Source organism: Corythoichthys intestinalis, chromosome 10 (genome assembly GCF_030265065.1).
Source record: "Corythoichthys intestinalis isolate RoL2023-P3 chromosome 10, ASM3026506v1, whole genome shotgun sequence".
Lineage (NCBI taxonomy): Eukaryota > Metazoa > Chordata > Actinopteri > Syngnathiformes > Syngnathidae > Corythoichthys > Corythoichthys intestinalis.
The window spans coordinates 55,435,856-55,455,342 of NC_080404.1; the positions used below are offsets into that span (position 1 = coordinate 55,435,856).

General features: G+C 40.8%; 1 protein-coding gene and 1 long non-coding RNA gene across 3 annotated transcripts; one reads left to right on the forward strand and one right to left on the reverse strand.

The window, feature by feature from the left end:
* Positions 1–23: 23 nt before the first annotated feature.
* On the forward strand, positions 24–14,621 carry LOC130922618 (uncharacterized). The gene is made up of 3 exons (XR_009064552.1): positions 24–133; positions 1,876–2,010; positions 14,147–14,621. It is a non-coding gene; the product is annotated as an uncharacterized LOC130922618 (long non-coding RNA).
* LOC130922617 (E3 ubiquitin-protein ligase TRIM35-like) lies at positions 5,519–13,594 on the reverse strand. Of its 2 annotated transcripts, none has more exons than XM_057847495.1 (2): positions 13,500–13,594; positions 5,519–9,594 (listed from the first exon to the last, which is right to left on the reverse strand). In XM_057847495.1, exons 1-2 carry the CDS (start codon positions 13,516–13,518, stop codon positions 7,970–7,972), a joined length of 1,644 nt encoding a protein of 547 aa, XP_057703478.1. In that variant the 5' UTR covers positions 13,519–13,594; the 3' UTR covers positions 5,519–7,969. The 2 variants fall into 2 exon arrangements, with proteins under 2 accessions (XP_057703478.1, XP_057703479.1); XM_057847496.1 differs by having other exon boundaries at positions 5,519–9,589; positions 13,500–13,560.
* Positions 14,622–19,487: the final 4,866 nt, after the last annotated feature.

A 19,487-nucleotide genomic window follows, 5' to 3' on the forward strand; every position in this document is an offset into this window, starting at 1 on the left:
ACGTGATTTCAGGCAGCGCTCCAGATAAAAGGTCCTTTTGAGTTTCGGAGCCCCGATGTAGAGGAAACATCACTACTCTGAAGTATGAGTCAAACTAGTCAAAAATAAGTCGGACTGGACTATATTTTTTCAGGTAAAAGTATGTTATGCTTTCAGCCATTTGTCACCAAGTACAGTGTATCACAAAAGTGTGTACACCTCTCGCATTTCTGCAGATATTTCAGTATATCTTTTCATGGGACGTCACTGACAAAATGACACTTTGACAAAATAAAAAGTAGTCAGTGTGCAGCTTATATACAGTTGTGGTCAAAAAGTTTACATACACTTGTGAAGAACAATGTCATGGCTCTCTTGAGTTTCCAGTTATTTCTAGAACTCTGATTTTTCTCTGATAGAGTGATTGGAACAGATACTTCTTTGTCACAAAAAACATTCATGAAGTTTGGTTCTTTTATGACTTTATTATGGGTGAACAGAAAAAAAGTGATCAAATCTGCTGGGTCAAAAATATACATACAGCAGCGCTAATATTTGGTAACATGTCCCTTGGACATTTTCACTTCAATTAGGCACTTTTGGTAGCCATCCACAAGTTTCTGGTTGAATCTTTAACCACTCCTCTTGACAGAATTGGTGGAGTTCAGTTAAATTTGATGGCTTTCTGACATGGACTTGTTTCTTCAGCATTGTCCACAAGTTCTCAATGGGGTTTTGGGAAGGCCATTCGAAAACCTTAATTTTAGCCTGATTTAGCCATTCCATTACCACTTATGATATGTGTTTGGGGTAATTGTCCTGTTGGAACACCCAACTGCGCCCAAGACCCAATCTTCGGGCTGATGACGTTAGGTTATCTTGAAGAATTTGAAGGTAGTCCTCCTTCTTCATTATCCCATTTACTCTCTGTAAAGCACCAGTTCCTTTGGCAGCAAAACAGCCCCACAGCATAATCCTACCACCACCGTGCTTGACCGTAGGCATGGTGGCTCACCTTTTCTCTTCCAAACATATTGCTGGGCATTGTGGCCAAACAGCTCGATTTTTGTTTCGTCTGACCACAGAACTTTCCTCCAGAAGGTCTTATCTTTGTCCATGTTATCAGCAGCAAACTTCAGTCGAGCCTTAAGGTGCCGCTTTTGGAGCAAGGGCTTCCTTCTTGCACGGCAGTCTCTCAGTCCATGGAGATGCAAAACACGCTTGACTGTGGACACTGACACCTGTGTTCCAGCAGCTTCTAATTCTTGGCGGATCTGCTTTTTGGTGATTCTCGGTTGAATCTTCACCCTCCTGACCAATTTTCTCTCAGCAGCAGGTGATAGCTTGCGTTTTCTTCCTGATTGTGGCAGTGACAAAACAGTGCCATGCACTTTATACTTACAAACAATTGTTTGCACTGTTGCTCTTGGGACCTGCAGCTGCTTTGAAATGGCTCCAAGTGACTTTCCTGACTTGTTCAAGTCAATGATTCGCTTTTTCAGATCCATGTATGTATATTTTTGACCCAGCAGAATTGATCACTTCTTCTGTTAACCCATAATAAAGTCATAAAAGAACCAAACTTCATGAATGTTTTTTGTGACAAAGAAGTATCTGTTCCAATCACTCAATCGGAGAAAAATCAGAGTTGTAGAAATAACTGGAAACTCAAGAGCCATGACATTATGTTCTTCACAAGTGTATGTAAACTTTTGACCACAACTGTAATAGAGTTCATTTATTTTCACCTCAAAATAACTCAAAATATAGCCATTAATATCCAAACCCCTGGCAACAAAAGTGAGTACACCCCATAGAAACTACATACATCCCTAAATGTCCAAATTGAGTACTGCTTGTCATTTTCCCTCCAAAATGTCATGTGACTCGTTACAGGAGCGCTGTCAGCATTGCTGCAGAGATTGAAGAGGTGGGGGGGGTCAGCCTGTTAGTGTTCAGACCATACGCCGCACTCTACATCAAATTGGTGTGCATGGCTGTCACCCCAGGAGGAAGCCTCTTCTGAAGACGGTAATGGTTTTAAATGGAACTGACAGCAGTTATTGTGACTTTTATGAGAAAATGGATATAATCACATATCTAAGTACTTGTCATTCTTCATTTAAGCCGCCACCTACCAAATTTGGCACAAAAACGGCATTTGTTTATAGATGAGCTGCACTGGACTACAAGCTGCAGCTCTCCTCACTGTATTATGGGATATTTACATCAAAAGATATTAATCGGTAACACTTTATTTGACAGCGGCATCATACGGCTGTCATAAGACTAAATGAAACACGATGAAGCTTTGAACCAATTGGCTGCAAAGCTTCATTGCTTCGAGAAGCTTCATTTGGCCGGGAGACAGTGAACCTCTGCTGCCACCTGCTGTCAACACTGTTGTTGTCCAACATGCCTCCTAGCATGTATTGCAGCGCTACAGATGTAAATTCATGTTCTGTGCTAATCATTTCTTCAGTTACTGTTCCAGTTGTTTCATTAATTCAGTTATGGTATTTGGTAAGACTTTATTTGACAGTGGTGCCATAAGACTGTCATTACACAATCATAATTATGACATGACACTGTCATGAGCATTAATAAGAGCTTATAACAGATGTCATTTAGTGTTATTCGGCAAATTATCTCACTTTTATATGGCTGTAAAAGGTCCAAGCTGGGCATAAATGTAATAATTAAGTGATATAATTTGCCAGATAACACTTAATGACATCCGTCATAAGCATTCAGTCATGCCAATGACAGGGTCATGCCATATTTATGGCGATCTTAAGACTGTTATTTGTCATGACCATACCATTTCTTAAGCAATTGGGGAAAAATACTTCGATAAAAAGAATATCCTGTAAAAATATTGGAGAGACTGAAACAATGACGTTTTGCGGTTCTCTTCGTCACATTTACCTCGTTCTGAATAATTCCTCCTCAATGGGCTGAATTCAGATGAAACCATGACCCTGCCGACGTCATCCTCGTGTTGGGGACGCTAGAACCCGATAATGGTAGGCGTGGCTAAACGGCAGATTAAAAGACTTAATTTCTCGTCATCTGCGCTTTGCCAAATTGTTGTATATCATTGAGTCGTCTCAAAATATGATTCTAATTCACATAATAATGCTATTTAAGACTTTTTTTTTTATCCTGTCGTAGGCACTTTAAACTAAAAGTAGTATTCATACTAAAAAAACATTTGGGAGAGAAAGAATACTGCGTAACTGCTTATCATTTTGACTAGTGATGGGAATTCCGGCTCTTTTTAGACAGCCGTTTTTTTTGGGCTCGGCTCGCTATAAAGAGTCTGCTCTTTCGGCTTCCAAATGGCTCCTCAGTTTTTTTGTTGCTTAAATTAATTTACTACCAAAAATGATGTAAAAATATGTGTAAAACGAATTACTAATGTAAAAAATATACAGTATATCAAATATTTATTATTTATATGGCTTTATTTATATTCTTCTTAACATACTCAACATGGAGTGCAACAAAAAATAAATCATAAAGTACAAAAACAAAGACCCATCTCAAAACAAGGTCAACAAAAAGTTCCAATCTCTGATTGTGTATATGCATAAGCTTTTAACTATTTACAGTAAAACAACATAAGTAAGCTTTGATTATCACACAACAAATTATAAATTAAAATTTGTTATACAAAAAGCAGCATCCTTTGATTATCACACAACAAATTATAAAATAAAATTTGTTATACAAAAAGCAGCATCCAGGTAAAAGTTTTAGCTAGTCTTTGGCAAAGATTGGCATAAAGGAAAACAATATAATTACCATATATTATCTAAGTATATATATGTATATATATATATATATATATATATATATATATATATATATATATACATATATATATATATATATATATATACTTTATATATTATATATATTAGGGGTGTTGAACGATTACAATTTTTAATCGAGTTAATTACAGCTTAAAAATTAATTAATCGTAATTAATCGCAATTTAAACCATCTATAAAATATGCATATTTTTCTGTAAATTATTGTTGGAATGAAAAGATAAGACACAAGATGGATATATACATTCAATATACGGTACATAACTACTGTATTTCTTTATTATAACAATAAATCAATAAGATGGCATTACCATTGTTAACATTCTGTTAAAGCGATCCATGGATAGAAAGACTTGTAGTTCTTAAAAGATAAATGGTTGTACAAGTTATAAAAATTTTATATTAAAACCCCTCTTCATGTTTTTGTTTTAATAAAATTTGTAAAATTTTCAATCAAAAAATAAACTAGTAGCCCGCCATTGTTGATATCAATAATTACTTACACAATGCTCATGGGTGCTGGAGCCTATAAAATCAGTCGCACCCAAGTGCCAGCAGAGGGCGCCACAACTCCGAAAAACACAACGAGTACACATTTGACTGTGCTGTCATTTTAATCTGTTTGAGCGGGGCATTTGTGCGTTAATTGCGTCAAATATTTTAACGTGATTAATTAAAAAAAATAATTACCACCCGTTAACGCGATAATTTTGACAGCCCTAATATATATAGTGTATACATATACAGTGAGGCAAATAAGTATTTAGTCAACCACCATTTTGTGCAAGTTCTCCTACTTGAAAAGATTAGAGAGGCCTGTAATTGTCAACATGGGTAAACCTCAACCATGAGAGACAGAATGTGGGGGAAAAAAAAAAAAGAAAATCACATTGTTTAATTCTTTAAAGAATTTATTTTCAAATTAGAGTGGGAAATAAGTATTTGGTCACCTAAAAACAAGCAAGATTTCTGGCTGTCAAAACTTCTTCTAATGAGCTCTAACGAGGCTCCACTCGTTACCTGTATTAATGGCACCTGTTTTAACTTGTTATCGGTATAAAAGACACCTGTCCAAAATCTCAGTCAGTCACACTCCAAACTCCACTTTGGCCAAGACCAAAGAGCTGTCAAAGGACACCAGAGGCAAAATTGTAGACCTGCACCAGGCTGGGAAGACTGAATCTACAATAGGTAAAATACTTGGTATAAAGAAATCAACTATGGGAGCAATTATTAGAAAATGGAAGACATGCAAGACCACTGATAATCTCCATCGATCTGGGGCTCCGTGCAAGATCTCACCCCATGGCGTAAAAATGATAAAAAGAACGGTGAGCAAAAATCCCAGAATCACATGGGGGGGACCTAGTGAATGACCTACAGAGAGCTGGGACCACAGTAACAAAGGCTACTATCAGTAACACAATGCGCCGCCAGGGACTTAAATCCTGCACTGCCAGACGTGTCCCCCTGCTGAAGAAAGTACACGTCCAGGCCCGTCTGCGGTTCGTTAGAGAGCATTTGGATGATCCAAAAGAGGACTGGGAGAATGTGTTATGGTCAGATGAAACCAAAATAGAACTTTTGGGTAGAAACACAGGTTCTCGTGTTTGGAAGAGAATGAATACTGAATTGCATCCGAAGAACACCATACCCACTGTGAAGCATGGGGGTGGAAACGTCATGCTTTGGGGCATCCGAAGAACACCGTACGCACTGTGAAGCATGGGGGTGGAAACGTCATGCTTTGGGGCTGTTTTTCTGCAAAGGCACCAGGACGACTGATCTGTGTAAAGGAAAGAATGAATGGGGCCGTGTTTCGAGAGATTTTGAGTGAAAATCTCCTTTCGTCAACAAGGGCATTGAAGATGAGACGTGGCTGGGTCTTTCAGCATGACAATGATCCCAAACACACAGCCAGGGAAACAAAAAAGTGGCTTCTCGTTTTTGGAGGAGAAAGAATACTGACTTGCATCCGAAGAACACCATACACACTGTGAAGCATGGGGGTGGGAACATCATGCTTTGGGGCTGTTTTTCTGCAAAGGGACCAGGACAACAGATCTGTGTAAAGGAAAGAATGAATGGGGCCATGTATCGAGAGATTTTGAGGGAAAATCTTCCATCAGCAAGGGCATTGAAGATGAGATGCGGCTGGGTCTTTCAACATGACAATGATCCCAAACACCCCACCAAGCTCCCTCAGCCCGGAAAAAAATATGCCCGCCCACTCAAAGTGATGTCATTTTTCTTTTGTTCAAAAAGGCACAAAAATTGAAACGTTCAACATATTTAATTTAAAAATATTATTGAAACAGTAAATTAAAGCCGACATTCCGCCATATTTGCTGTTTTTAATGTTTATTGGCATCGCTGCGCATGCGTCGCAGAAGCCTTTAATATTCATGCCGAGGAAGCCCCGCTCACCCCCCCGCAATCGGATTCTTCCACTTTGGAGGCAGGATTCAGAATTCTTCGTCTTCGCCGACATCATATGCACGCGAGGCGAGTCCGCTACTCAGTCATTGCGTCTTTGTGTTGCAGAGTCGCCATGTAAACTGCCCCTAAGAAGCATTTCAAGGTACTGGAGTGGCCTAGCCAGTCTCCAGATGTCAACCCCATAGAAAATCTGTGGAGGGAGTTGAAAGTCCGTGTTGCCCAACGACAGCCCCAAAACATCACTGCTCTAGAGGAGATCTGCATGGAGGAATGGGACAAAATACCAGCAACAGTGTGTGAAAAGCTTGTGAAGAGTTACAGAAAACGTTTGCCCTCCGTTATTGCCAACAAAGGGTACATAACAAAGTATTGAGATGAACTTTTGGTATTAACCAAATACCGGTACTTATTTTGCACCATGATTTGAAAATAAATTCTTTAAAAATCAAACAATGTGATTTTCTGTTTTTTTTTCCACATCCTGTCTCTCATGGTTGAGGTTTAACCATGTTGACAATTGCAGGCCTCTCTAATATTTTCAAGTGGGAGAACTTGCACAATTAGTGCTTGACTAAATACTTATTTGCCCCACTGTATATATAATATATAGATTAGTATATGGCGGAAAACACAGACAAGACTGAAAAAGCAGTTTCTGCTCTTGCACTCCTCTTTAAAAGAAACTGCTGTATTTTAAGCCAAAACAACTGTTGTGTTTGATAGAACAATATGTCTATATGCTGCCATAGCAGATTCATGCCGCATTAAGCCCCTGAACTATTTTTAATGTGTCCGTTTTACTCTGAAAACCCCCTTTTTACAGACGTCGCGCAACCGCTTTTGTTTAAACCCAGCCATAAAACGAAGGTAATTAATTATATTTATTATTCAAAATGTCTGTCATTTTTAGCTTAGAATTATTAATTGATGTCTGATTTTTCGTTTTTTAAAAAAAAACGACTTAAAAAAATTATTCACTCGCATATTTTAAACTTTTAAACAAATGACGTCACAATGAAAAAAATGGCGTATGTAAAAAATGGATATCTACCTCATATCTATCGCTTAATTGTATTTTTTTTTTGTTACTATCGCATTTTCTCCGATATGTTAGATGATAAATAATCGATCCAAACAAAGAAAAATTGAAAAAAAAAATGTTTAAAAGGGTACATATATGAAAAAGAAAATCTCGACCACTCCTTGATGTCTGCGATTTCTGCATCGCGACCCATGTTATATTACCATATTTCACCCAAAAAATCTAAAAAAAATCCAGCTGTGTCGATTCACAGCTGTGTCTTGACACTCGGTGATACATGCTACATGGAGTTTTTGGATCGAAACAAGGTAAGTACGCGATAAGATCTCGTTAAAGTCATGGCATCTGTAATTCTGCTCTCGCGTGCTCTCACCTCCTTTTTTTTTTTTTTTTTTTTTTAATTCCCTCCTGTTCAAAATTTTTCTTCCCCTAGAAAATTGAGATTTTACGCTTTCCAATGATGTATCACACATTCATATCAGACAATTTTGAAAGTTGGCCAAATTGGGGGTCTCAGAGCGGAACTTCAAGTCACCTAAGTGTTTTCCGCCATATATATCTAACCCCTAACCTGATCTGGCAAATAAACGAGAGTGAAATCAAATGGGAAAAAGTAGACGAATGATTTGGATGACATCAAAAAGCCAAAAATCAAGCCATGGCAACATGACCGCTAATGGATGGCAGTCGTAACACCAGGTGGAATGGGGATTATTTTTAGAGAACTTTTATGTTTTGTCCAAAAGTAAGGATACATTTTGGTGTTACCGGACAAATTTGGCCAATCAGAAGACTTCGAATGTGTTCTTTGAAAGGGAGGATACCATACGGTGTTACCCTCCGAATTTGGCCTACTGGAAAGCTTCTTAACGCTCTGCAATCTGTTGGGGATTCTTTTTCGTGGACTTGTATGTGATGTGTGAAAGGAAGAATACATTTTGGTGTTACGGGAATAATTTGGCCAATCCGAAGGCTTCGTAGCATTCCACAATTTGGTGTTTGTTACAGGTTCAGAGAAGGACAATGACCTTTCATTCATGTCCACTTCAACTCGGATCATCTGCACTTGGACAAGCGGATTCCACTCTCCATATTGGCCATTAAAATTTCTGTATTTACCATCCCAAAATCCAGCGAACCAACTATTATTCATTTTCTGCTGAAAACAGGGGTCCCCCCACGCGATCCCCACTTGCCAGTCATTGTTGTTTTCCACCTCAACATCCCAGACGTATCTTCCCAAGTTCAAAGCACATCCCAACACAGAATCCGACTTCAATCTGTCTGGATTCTTTGGACGCTGCTGCTTCGGTTCTTCCCAACTCAGACTGGTCAGATCTTCTGACAGACTGAGTTCTGGACTGGCCGTGTTGGGGTCCAGAATGACGGGACTGTAGGTGAGGGTCTCCTTCATCCGCTCCCAAACCTTGAACTTGAGGTTGCCCACGTGTTTGGCTTCGTCCAGCAGACCTCCTGGCAGCAGCTGCGGCCTTTCAGGCAGCTCTTGGATCCTGCTCATTGCAGTCTTGAACTTCTTAATGAAAGAAACATTGCCAGACGTCAGCAGTTCCTCAGTGCTTCTAATGGCATCCGAGAGAGCGGCCATTTGTTGGTCGAGAACCGCGATCTTCTCCTTCATCGTTTGACTCTTGTTCTTCTCTTCCTCCCTGACCGCAGCCAACCTGGCCTCCTCCTCCACGTGAAGGAAGCAACGAAGCTCCTCAAAATCCTTCTTAATCTTGCGTTCGACCATCTCCCTCTGGACTTTGATGTACTCTGCCTGTTCATGGCAGTTCCCTCTACAGTCGTTGTAATATTGGAGTCTTTTGTTGGCCTTCTGCAGGCCTTTCTGGAGTTCCTCATGATGACCTTTCACAATTTCTTCAAGGGGCCGGAACTTGTGACCAACGTGGATTTCTGAGTCTCTGCAGATGAGGCACACAAGCTCCTGGTGATCCAAGCAGAAGAGTTTGAGTTCCTCCTGGTGCAAGCTGCAGATGTCTTCTGACTTGACTGAGGCTCGTGAAACGTTCTCACACAGATTCTTCAGTGCCAAATTCATAGGCGTATGCATCGAACTAAACTCCGTCCTACAGAGTGGACACGATCGTTCTCCTGTGTCCTTCCATTCTTGCAGACATGCACGGCAGAAGCTGTGACTGCACCGCAGAATAACAGGATCTTTGAAGACATCCAGACAGGTGGGACATTGAAGATGGTCCTCCAGACGTTCAGCCATGGTTTTAGAGAACACGGCGTTTTCCTCAGCGGAGTTTGGAATGTCGAGCTGCAGCTGCTCTGCAAAATGAAAAGCATTCTTAGATACAAAGGGAAATGATTCTTTCATGTCCTCCCTCTAGGTCTAAAAGTGCACTTCCTGCTTACTGAAGCTGGGCTCAAATTTGTAAAGAGCAACTTTTATCACTTGACTGTTGGAATAGAATAGATGCTTTTGTTTTCAGCAGTGTTGGGCACGTTACTTTGAAAAAGTAATTAGTTATAATTACTCACTACTTCTTTCAAAAAGTAACTGAGTTAGTAACTGAATTACTCTATAGTAAAAGTAACTAGTTACCAGGGAAAATAACTATTTCCGTTACTTTAAAAAGAAGTTGTTGTATGTCAAAGGATTTGAAATTTTCTGAGCAGTATTCAATTCAGTTGAATAGAGAAGAACAGACAGGTAGTTGTGTTATAGAACCTTGTAATATTTATTGCACCTCACCAGCAACAGATTTATCCTACACTTGAAGAGCAACAAATAGAGATGTCGATCGGACGCCGATATGGGCAAAAAAATGCGCATTGGTATCGGATCGGTCAACACGGAAAAATTCTGATCCAGACTTCCGATCCAGTTTTTTTTTCAAGTCCGGTCTGGGTTTTCCAGCACAACGACTTACATAATCCATTCCAGTTTTTGCTTCGGTTTCCCTAAAATCCGGTCCGCATTTTACGGCACACCTTCAACATACTACATTTACATTACTGTCTCCCAATTTACCGAGAGACTTTATCTGTAAAAATGTCAGCTGTGTGGCATAATTTCACCTTAAAGGAGGACAAAGACGAAGAGGCGGAGTGCAACATATGCCACAATAAAGTCAAGCGTGGTGGTAAAGCTGCAAGGAGTTTCAATACAACCAACCTAATCAAGCATTTAGCGAAATACCACCACAAACAATATAAGAAGTATGTTAAGAAAACCGAAGACAAAAAGAAAGGTCCTATGCAACTAACACTGGCAGAAACATTTGCGATGCGTGACAAACTGTCACTCGACAGTCCCAAAGCCCAGGGAATAACAAGAGTCATTGCCGAAGAATTGATTCTGGATGACGATTGACAAGCCATTATCTCTCGTGAGTAAAGACGCACCATCCAACACTTAGAACCACCGTACAACATACCCAGCCATCATTACATCCTTGAGCGATTCGGCCGTGGAAGATTCGAGAACGATTCACAAACATCCAAATTCCGATTATTGAAATATGTCAAGTAAAGCGGATCTAATACACAGCGCGGTCTTCGGGACGCAATGAGAAACGGATCGCATTGCATCCCGAGAGTAAACATCATGCTTGTCGTAGACCCGGGTAATGCCAATGCTCAACTCACGGCTTTAGCTCAACTCATGCCGTTGGATAAAAAAACACAAGAATACCTGACTGCTGCTGACAGCCGCTACAAACTACGTCAACATCGTTTTACTGTAGATAATAGATATCATATGTATATAGAGCTAGATGCAAAATGACAGACTCGACGGCGTTAGCAACATTGAAGTATTGAAAACTAGTTGCGTTAGTAAACAGCCGTCATCTTAAAGCAGGAGACTTCCCTAGGCTGTTGTGAACCTTCCAAGCGAACCTAATTAACTTTTTATCTAAAATACTCCTAATTCGGCAAAATCATGACTTGAATCTATTTTCAAAACAGTTTTAAAACTTTCACATGTCGAAAGACAGAAGGGAAGTTATGGAATAACGGGAGCAATTTTAACAACTTTAACAGTTGATTCGCAAAATTAAATGAATTGAATGTAGTTTAAAGCTGCTGATACAGAATTGGGACTGGAGTATTTTATTTACTGTTTTACAATGTTAACTTGATACTGAAACAGTCGTTTATTTAAACCTGAGTCTTTTTATACAATTTTTGTAACTAATGCACGAAACATTAAAAACATCTAATAGCTTGGGGGGGGGGGGGGGGGGGGGGTTGTGGGATTTTCCACTGAGGTTGTTTGTGCGTTTTGTTTTTTTAAGACAGTTTACAATATTATTTGCACGTTTACTGACTATGCCATTTCTGTTTGTTATTTATAATGTTTTGTGTTTGTCACTGAATAAACAGGTCAGTTTCTTGTTACCAACCATTGTGTGTTATTCAAACTCACCTAATTCAGCTGGCGAGTTGTTATCAAGAGTACTAAAACCTTTTTCAACATGAGTCTGACAACTAAGTAAGGAGGCTAAATAACTTTAAACTTTCACACATGCGCAGATAGGCCGGTAACGGTATCGGACAATATCGGTATCGGATCAGAAGTGCAAAACAATATCGGTATCGGATCGGAAGTGCAAAAACCTGGATCGGGACATCCCTAGCAACAAAAATAAACAGATTTAAATAAGCTTACCACAGATGTCGACAAAAGCTTTGCCCCGGGACATAAATTAAACTTTACATGCACGTTCTTTCCTTTAATTTTGAACAACTTGAAATAGTGTTTATATCTCCACCTCATAAAGGACAAATTTTCCTCGGAATGCTCTGCCATCATATCCCTCTGCATTTGTTTTGCGTGTGTCTGTTTGCCGCGCGTGCTGTTCCGGTTTGTGTGTGAAAACACCGGCTCTGAAGTACGTGCGCTATTAGGCTCGAGCGTTTACGTCACAGAATGGGGGATCACGTGAGATATGAAAACAACGCAGCCATATTGGAAGCAGGTCTGGCTCGCGGGACATTAAACTTTAACTTGCCAGTTCGATACATAGACAAACTCGTTACTAAGGCGAAGAACAGATATGTGATCAAACTTAAGGATGTGAACAATGTTGACCCTTACGAGCAAGCCGAAGACAAATGGAGCTTCCGCAATTACGCGAAATGGACATTCTGCTGTATTTATTGTTTGGTGGATGTTACTAAATTCATCAGCGATTCCGAAATTACAAATCGCTACTAAGCTATGAGCAGTTTTGCTGCGGATGGGTGCAGGACCTGCACATTATGACCGTATAAAAACGGCAACTCCATCGTTCTTGCAAAGGTAGGTTCTGTGTGTTTACTATTTTCATTGCCGTGAACCTGAACGCACCCCAAGTCTTGGATGACAAATAAACAGAGCAGAGTAGACTCGCTACGGCTAGTAGTTTCTTCAATTCATTCAGAGTAAGTAACGCATTGCTTTTGACCGTCAGTAACGGTAACAGCGGAAAAAATAATTAGTTAGATTTCCCCGTTACTGAAAAAAATAACGTCGTTATGTAACGGCGTTATTTGTAACGGCATTATTGAATGAAATGTCAACTCTGCTTTGCTATTTGCCATTCTTGGGGATTTTGGACACTTCGACTTGTGATAAACCTTTATGATTTGCTGATTTTATTAGAAGTGAGATCGAATGATTTGTGATCAAAACCTTTATGGATTTATTCATTTATGGGTAAGGAGAAATTTGTACTCGTGTAAGAGTAGCATGACTTCAAAATAATAAGACTCAAGTCAAAGTATGAATAATTCCCTCATGGCTGTTTAAAAAGTTGATTTTTTTTTTCAGCATAACTTCATCGATATGAGTTATTACTATTATCCATTAAGCTAATACATGACCATAATCTGCAAATCATCGATTTCCAACTCCAGAACAAAGTTACTTCGGAGTTTCCGAGCACTGCGTTAGCGAAAATATTACTACTCTGAAGTGTGAGTCAAACTTGTCAAAAAATTAGTCGGACTAGACTATATTGTTAGAGGAAAATTGACTACGCTTTCTGCCATTGTTCGCCAAGTAGCTCAAATGGATTGAACCGTTGCCAAAACTCACAGCATTGACAGTCACGATTAAGAGTGGTGCTGCTAGTGCTAAGATTAGCAGTCCTTAGCTTAGCGAGCTACTACATAGCAGCACTTTTAGCTCAACTGTGACCACTTGGTCAGCAACTTTGGTAGCATGTAGAAAGCCTTTCACTCACCGTTTTGGCTAATACTCATCTCACCGAAGGTCTTGTTACTGGCTTCAACATATGATGACTCAAGCCGCAGAAAATTATTTTAAGGACTGTACAAGTCGAAAAGTATTTAGTGAAACTGGTCTGACCAGTTTCGAAGCATTTCGAGGAATGAAGGGACATTTTCGCAAAGTGTGTGCCGAGGCTCGCTTCATTTAGACATAAAAAAAAATTCCAAGACGGGAGGTTATAAAAGTTGGCTCCAGAATTTGGCAAAAACCTAGGGTTCCCCCAAAATTTGCCAAAAACTTGCCCATTCATTTCTAATGGGATGCCATTGACAACCATGTACACTGGGGCAAATAAGTATTTAGTCAACCTCTAATTGTGCAAGTTCTCTCACTTGAAAATATTAGAGGCCTGTAATTGTCAACATGGGTAAACCTCAACCATGAGAGACAGAATGTGAAAAAAAAATCACATTGTTTGATTTTTAAAGAATTTATTTGCAAATATTGGTGGAAAATAAGTATTTGGTCTATACCAAAAGTTCCATCTCAATACATTGTTATGTACCCTTTGTTGGCAATAACGGAGGACAAACGTTTTCTGTAACTTTTCACAAGCTTTTCCACACTGTTGCTGGTATTTTGGCCCATTTCTCCATGCAGATTTCCTCTAGAGCAGTGATGTTTTGGGGACGTCGTTGGGCAACACGGACTTTCAACTCCCTCCTCACCCGGTGGCGTCAAAATGATTACAAGAACGGTGAACAAAAATCCCAGAACCACAAGGGGGGACCTAGTCAATGACCTACGGAGAGCTGGGACCACAGTAACAAAGGCTACAATCAGTAACACAATGCGCCGCCTGGGGCTCAAATCCTGCACTGCCAGACGTGTCCCCCTGATGAAGAAAGTACATGTCCAGGACATAACACATTCTCCCAGTCCTCTTCAGGATCATCCAAATGCATTCTAGCAAACCGCAGACGGGCCTGGACCCTGAATATAGCATGTTTTGTTTTTTAATTGTTAAAATACCCTGAAACAATATAAATTGTTCATTGTTACCACCACATCTTCTGCTTCCTTAATTTTTGCCAGACCTGTGTTTTATTTGTTACCAAGGGGCTTGCCTTGCCCAACACGGTTACATTACTGTTATATTTAGATTTTTACTCATAATTAATTCGTTTTGCACTGTGTAATTGCTATATTCGATTCTGTTCATAATTTTTATGGACAGAATTTCTAGGCGCAGTCGAAGCGTTGAGGGGGTCCGGTTTGGTGACTTCAGCATTGAATCTTTGCTTTTTGCAAATGATGTGGTGCTGTTGGCTTCATCAAGCTGTGACCTTCAACTCTCACTGGAATGGTTCCCAGCCGAGTGTGAAGCAGTTGGGATGAAGATCAGCACCTCCAAATCCGAGACCATGGTCCTCAGTCGGAAAAGGGTGGAGTGCCCTCTCCGGGGCGAGGATGAGATCCTGCCCCAAGTGGAGGAGTTCAAGTATCTTGGGGTCTTGTTCACGAGTGAGGGTAGGAGGGAGCGAGAGATTGACAGGCGGATCGGTGCAGCGTCTGCAGTAGTCCGGACGCTGCACCGGTCCGTTGTGGTGAAGAAGGAGCCGAGCCAAAAGGCAAAGCTCTCGATTTACCAGTCGATCTACGTTCCTACTCTCATTGATGGTCACGAGCTGTGTGTCGTGACCGGAAGAACAAGATCCCGGATACAAGCGGCCGAAATGAGTTACCTCCGCAGGGTGTCCGGGCTCTCCCTTAGAGATAGGGTGAGAAGCTCGGTCATCCGGGAGGAACTCGGCGTCGAGCCGCTACTCCTCCGCGTAGAGAGGAGCCAGCTGAGGTGGCTCGGGCATCTGGTTCGGATGCCTCCCGGACGCCTCCCTGGAGAGGTGTTCCGGGCATGTCCCACCGGCGGGAGGCCCCGACACGCTGGAGAGACTATGTCTCTCGGCTGGCCTGGGAACGCCTTGGGATCCCGCCGGAGGAGTTGGTCGAAGTGGCTGAGGAGAGGGAAGTCTGGGCTTCCCTGTTAAAGCTGTTGCCCCCGCGACCCGACCCCGGAGCAAGCTGAAGATGATGGATGGATAATTGCTATATGCAATTGTACCAGCAGTATTTATTAAAGGGTATGTAGCGGCAAAGTGGGTGTGAGACGTCAATAGAACCGTTATGTGCCAAGATAACAAATACTGATAAAGTTAACCAAAAAAATCAATCACATTAATGAGCAATTATCGAAAATAGATCGAAAATGACGAACATTTCCGAAAGTGTTCCGGAAACAGCCGAATGGGGCGGAGACGTCACGACAAGTGATTGACAGTCGAGGCGGAGCCAGGTGCCATTGTTTTTTAACGACGAAAGAGTAGCGTTGGGGTTTGTTTGACGAAAACATCACAAAAATGGTTCAAAACTGCTGTGCTATGCGGTGTACAAATAGTTATTTATCGGAATATAGTATCCATGAGTTCCGGAACGCGAAAAAAAAAGCTGGACTACGCAGACAATGGGTAAAGTTCGTCCGTGCAAAGAGGGCTAATTTTCTAGACACAGCCTCCGGCACGCTTTTCTGTTATTTTCCACCTGAAAGCTTCTCGAACTATGGACAAGTGAAGTCGGGTTTTGCTGCAAGATTGCTGCTCAAAGCAGATGCGGTGCCCACCATACACCAGCCACCTAAATGTCCCGAGATATCAAGAAAGAGGACGATGACTGGCAAAGGAGGCTAAGGCGAAGCAAAGGAGGGGATCAGCCAAGCTCGAAATGGCCAGAGTGAGTACTCTTATAATAAAAAAAAATGTCACGCATTGGATACAGGACTGGACACATGTATAAATTATCGTTCGTAAAATATATAGAACAAATCCTCTGATCCCATTCATATTTGTGTCTGTTGGCAGAGCGAAAAGCTATGATAGCGCAATAAATGATCATTATTCTATGCATTCCTTTATTTTGCAGTCACGGTGTATCAGCTTCACAAAAAGAAATGCAAAACAAATCATTGGTGTTTCCCACACGATCTGCTGCCGATGTTTCATCAGTGTCATTGCTCCCCTCAATGACCGTTTCATTACGCTGCATTGGCGTTCGTTTGGGCTCAAATTGGTAACCTAAAACACCGATTAAAGCTTCGTAACTCTCCTCGTCACCATTAGATGAACATTCGTTTACGTCGGATTCATCGCTGAAACTAGAAACGAAATTGTCTGCCATCATCGCTGCCATTCAGTATTAAAGCACTGAGCCTTTTTCTTGTTGAAGAAACACCCCTCACTGTCAATTCTGAATTCTCTGTTATTGACAACGAGGGGTGTTTCTTCATGAGGGAATCTAGAATATGTGCAGGACGAACACAATGCATCAGCATAAACAGCTCAAAACACCCCTAATTCTCCCCTCACTAGAAGGAATTATATTGATGCAGACAGGCGCTGCCCCCCTAGTGGCCGGTGGCACTCTCTTCACTTGCCGTGACGTCACGCACACAATCTGCCAGATCTCGGGCGCCAGTCGTTTTAGCTTGACAATCGAGCCAAATTTCTCTCATTTTCTTGTGTGTAATTACACGAATTGGCATGATATGAATACAAAAGGCATGCGTTTATGGATAAATGATGGAATATTAACATTTTCCCAGGGCATGACATACCCTTTAAGGATCTAGAGTAGGTTTTCGTGCTGTGTAACGAATTAATGAAATTATAATGTATTCTTATGGGAAAATCCTGCTCGACATACGACCATTTCGACTCACAAACAAGGTCCTGCAATGAATGAACTACTGTAACTGGAATTTTCGCACGACGCAGGGAATTTTTCGAACAACCCCAAAATTTTCCGTACGCCCCGTAAACGTGTTTTTTTTTTTGGGGTGTATATATATATATATATATATATATATATATATATATATATATACAGTGCTTTGCAAAAGTATTCGGCCCCCTTGAATCTTGCAACCTTTCGCCACATTTCAGGCTTCAAACATAAAGATATGAAATTTAATTTTTTTGTCAAGAATCAACAACAAGTGGGACACAATCGTGAAGCGGAACAACATTTATTGGATAATTTAAACTTTTTTAACAAATAAAAAACTGAAAAGTGGGGCGTGCAATATTATTCGGCCCCCTTGCGTTAATACTTTGTAGCGCCACCTTTTGCTCCAATTACAGCTGCAAGTCGCTTGGGGTATGTTTCTATCAGTTTTGCACATCAAGAGACTGACATTCTTGCCCATTCTTCCTTGCAAAACAGCTCGAGCTCAGTGAGGTTGGATGGAGAGTGTTTGTGAACAGCAGTCTTCAGCTCTTTCCACAGATTCTCAATTGGATTCAGGTCTGGACTTTGACTTGGCCATTCTAACACCTGGATACGTTTATTTTTGAACCATTCCATTGTAGATTTGGCTTTATGTTTTGGATCATTGTCCTGTTGGAAGATAAATCTCCGTCCCAGTCTCAGGTCTTGTGCAGATACCAACAGGTTTTCTTCCAGAATGTTCCTGTATTTGGTTGCATCCTTCTTCCCGTCAATTTTAACCATCTTCCCTGTCCCTGCTGAAGAAAAGCAGGCCCAAACCATGATGCTGCCACCACCATGTTTGACAGTGGGGATGGTGTGTTCAGGGTGATGAGCTGTGTGGCTTTTATGCCAAACATATCATTTTGCATTGTGGCCAAAAAGTTCAATTTTGGTTTCATCTGACCAGAGCACCTTCTTCCACATGTTTGGTGTGTCTCCCAGGTGGCTTGTGGCAAACTTTAAACGAGACTTTTTATGGATATCTTTGAGAAATGGCTTTCTTCTTGCCACTCTTCCATAAAGGCCAGATTTGTGCAGTGTACCACTGATTGTTGTCCTATGGACAGACTCTCCCACCTCAGCTGTAGATCTCTGCAGTTCATCCAGAGTGATCATGGGCCTCTTGGCTGCATCTCTGATCAGTTTTCTCCTTGTTTGAGAAGAAAGTTTGGAAGGACGGCCGGGTCTTGGTAGATTTGCAGTGGTCTGGTGCTCCTTCCATTTCACTATGATGGCTTGCACAGTGCTCCTTGAGATGTTTAAAGCTTGGGAAATCTTTTTGTATCCAAATCCGGCTTTAAACTTCTCCACAACAGTATCTCGGACGTGCCTGGTGTGTTCCTTGGTTTTCATAATGCTCTCTGCACTTTAAACAGAACCCTGAGACTATCACATAGCAGGTGCATTTATACAGAGACTTGATTACACAACGGTGGATTCTATTTATCATCATCGGTCATTTAGGACAACATTGGATCATTCAGAGATCCTCACTGAACTTCTGGAGTGAGTTTGCTGCACTTAAAGTAAAGGGGCCGAATAATATTGCACGCCCCACTTTTCAGTTTTTTATTTGTTAAAAAAGTTTAAATTATCCAATAAATGTTGTTCCACTTCACGATTGCGTCCCACTTGTTGTTGATTCTTGACAAAAAAATTAAATTATGTTTGAAGCCTGAAATGTGGCGAAAGGTTGCAAGATTCAAGGGGGCTGAATACTTTTGCAAGGCACTGTATATATATATATATATACACAGTATATACACTAGTATATGGTGGAAAACACTCAGGTGACTTGAAGTTCCGCTCTAAGACCCCCAATTTGGCCAACTTTCAAAATTGTCCGATATGCATGTATGATACATCATTGGAAAGCTTAAAATGTCAATTTTGAACAGGAGGACATTATTGGGAAAAAAAAAAGTTTTTTAAACAGCAAAACCCTAACTGGAGCCGAGAGCACGCGAGGGCAGAATTACAGACGCCATGACTTTAACGAGATATTATCGTGTGCTTACATTGTTTCGATCCAAAAACTCCATGTACCATGTATCACTGAGTGTCAAGACACAACTGTGAATGGCCACAGCTGGATTTTGGGGGGATTTTATGAACATGGTAATATAACAAGGGTCGCGATGCAGAAATCGAAGACAAGGACTGGTTGAGATTTTCTTTT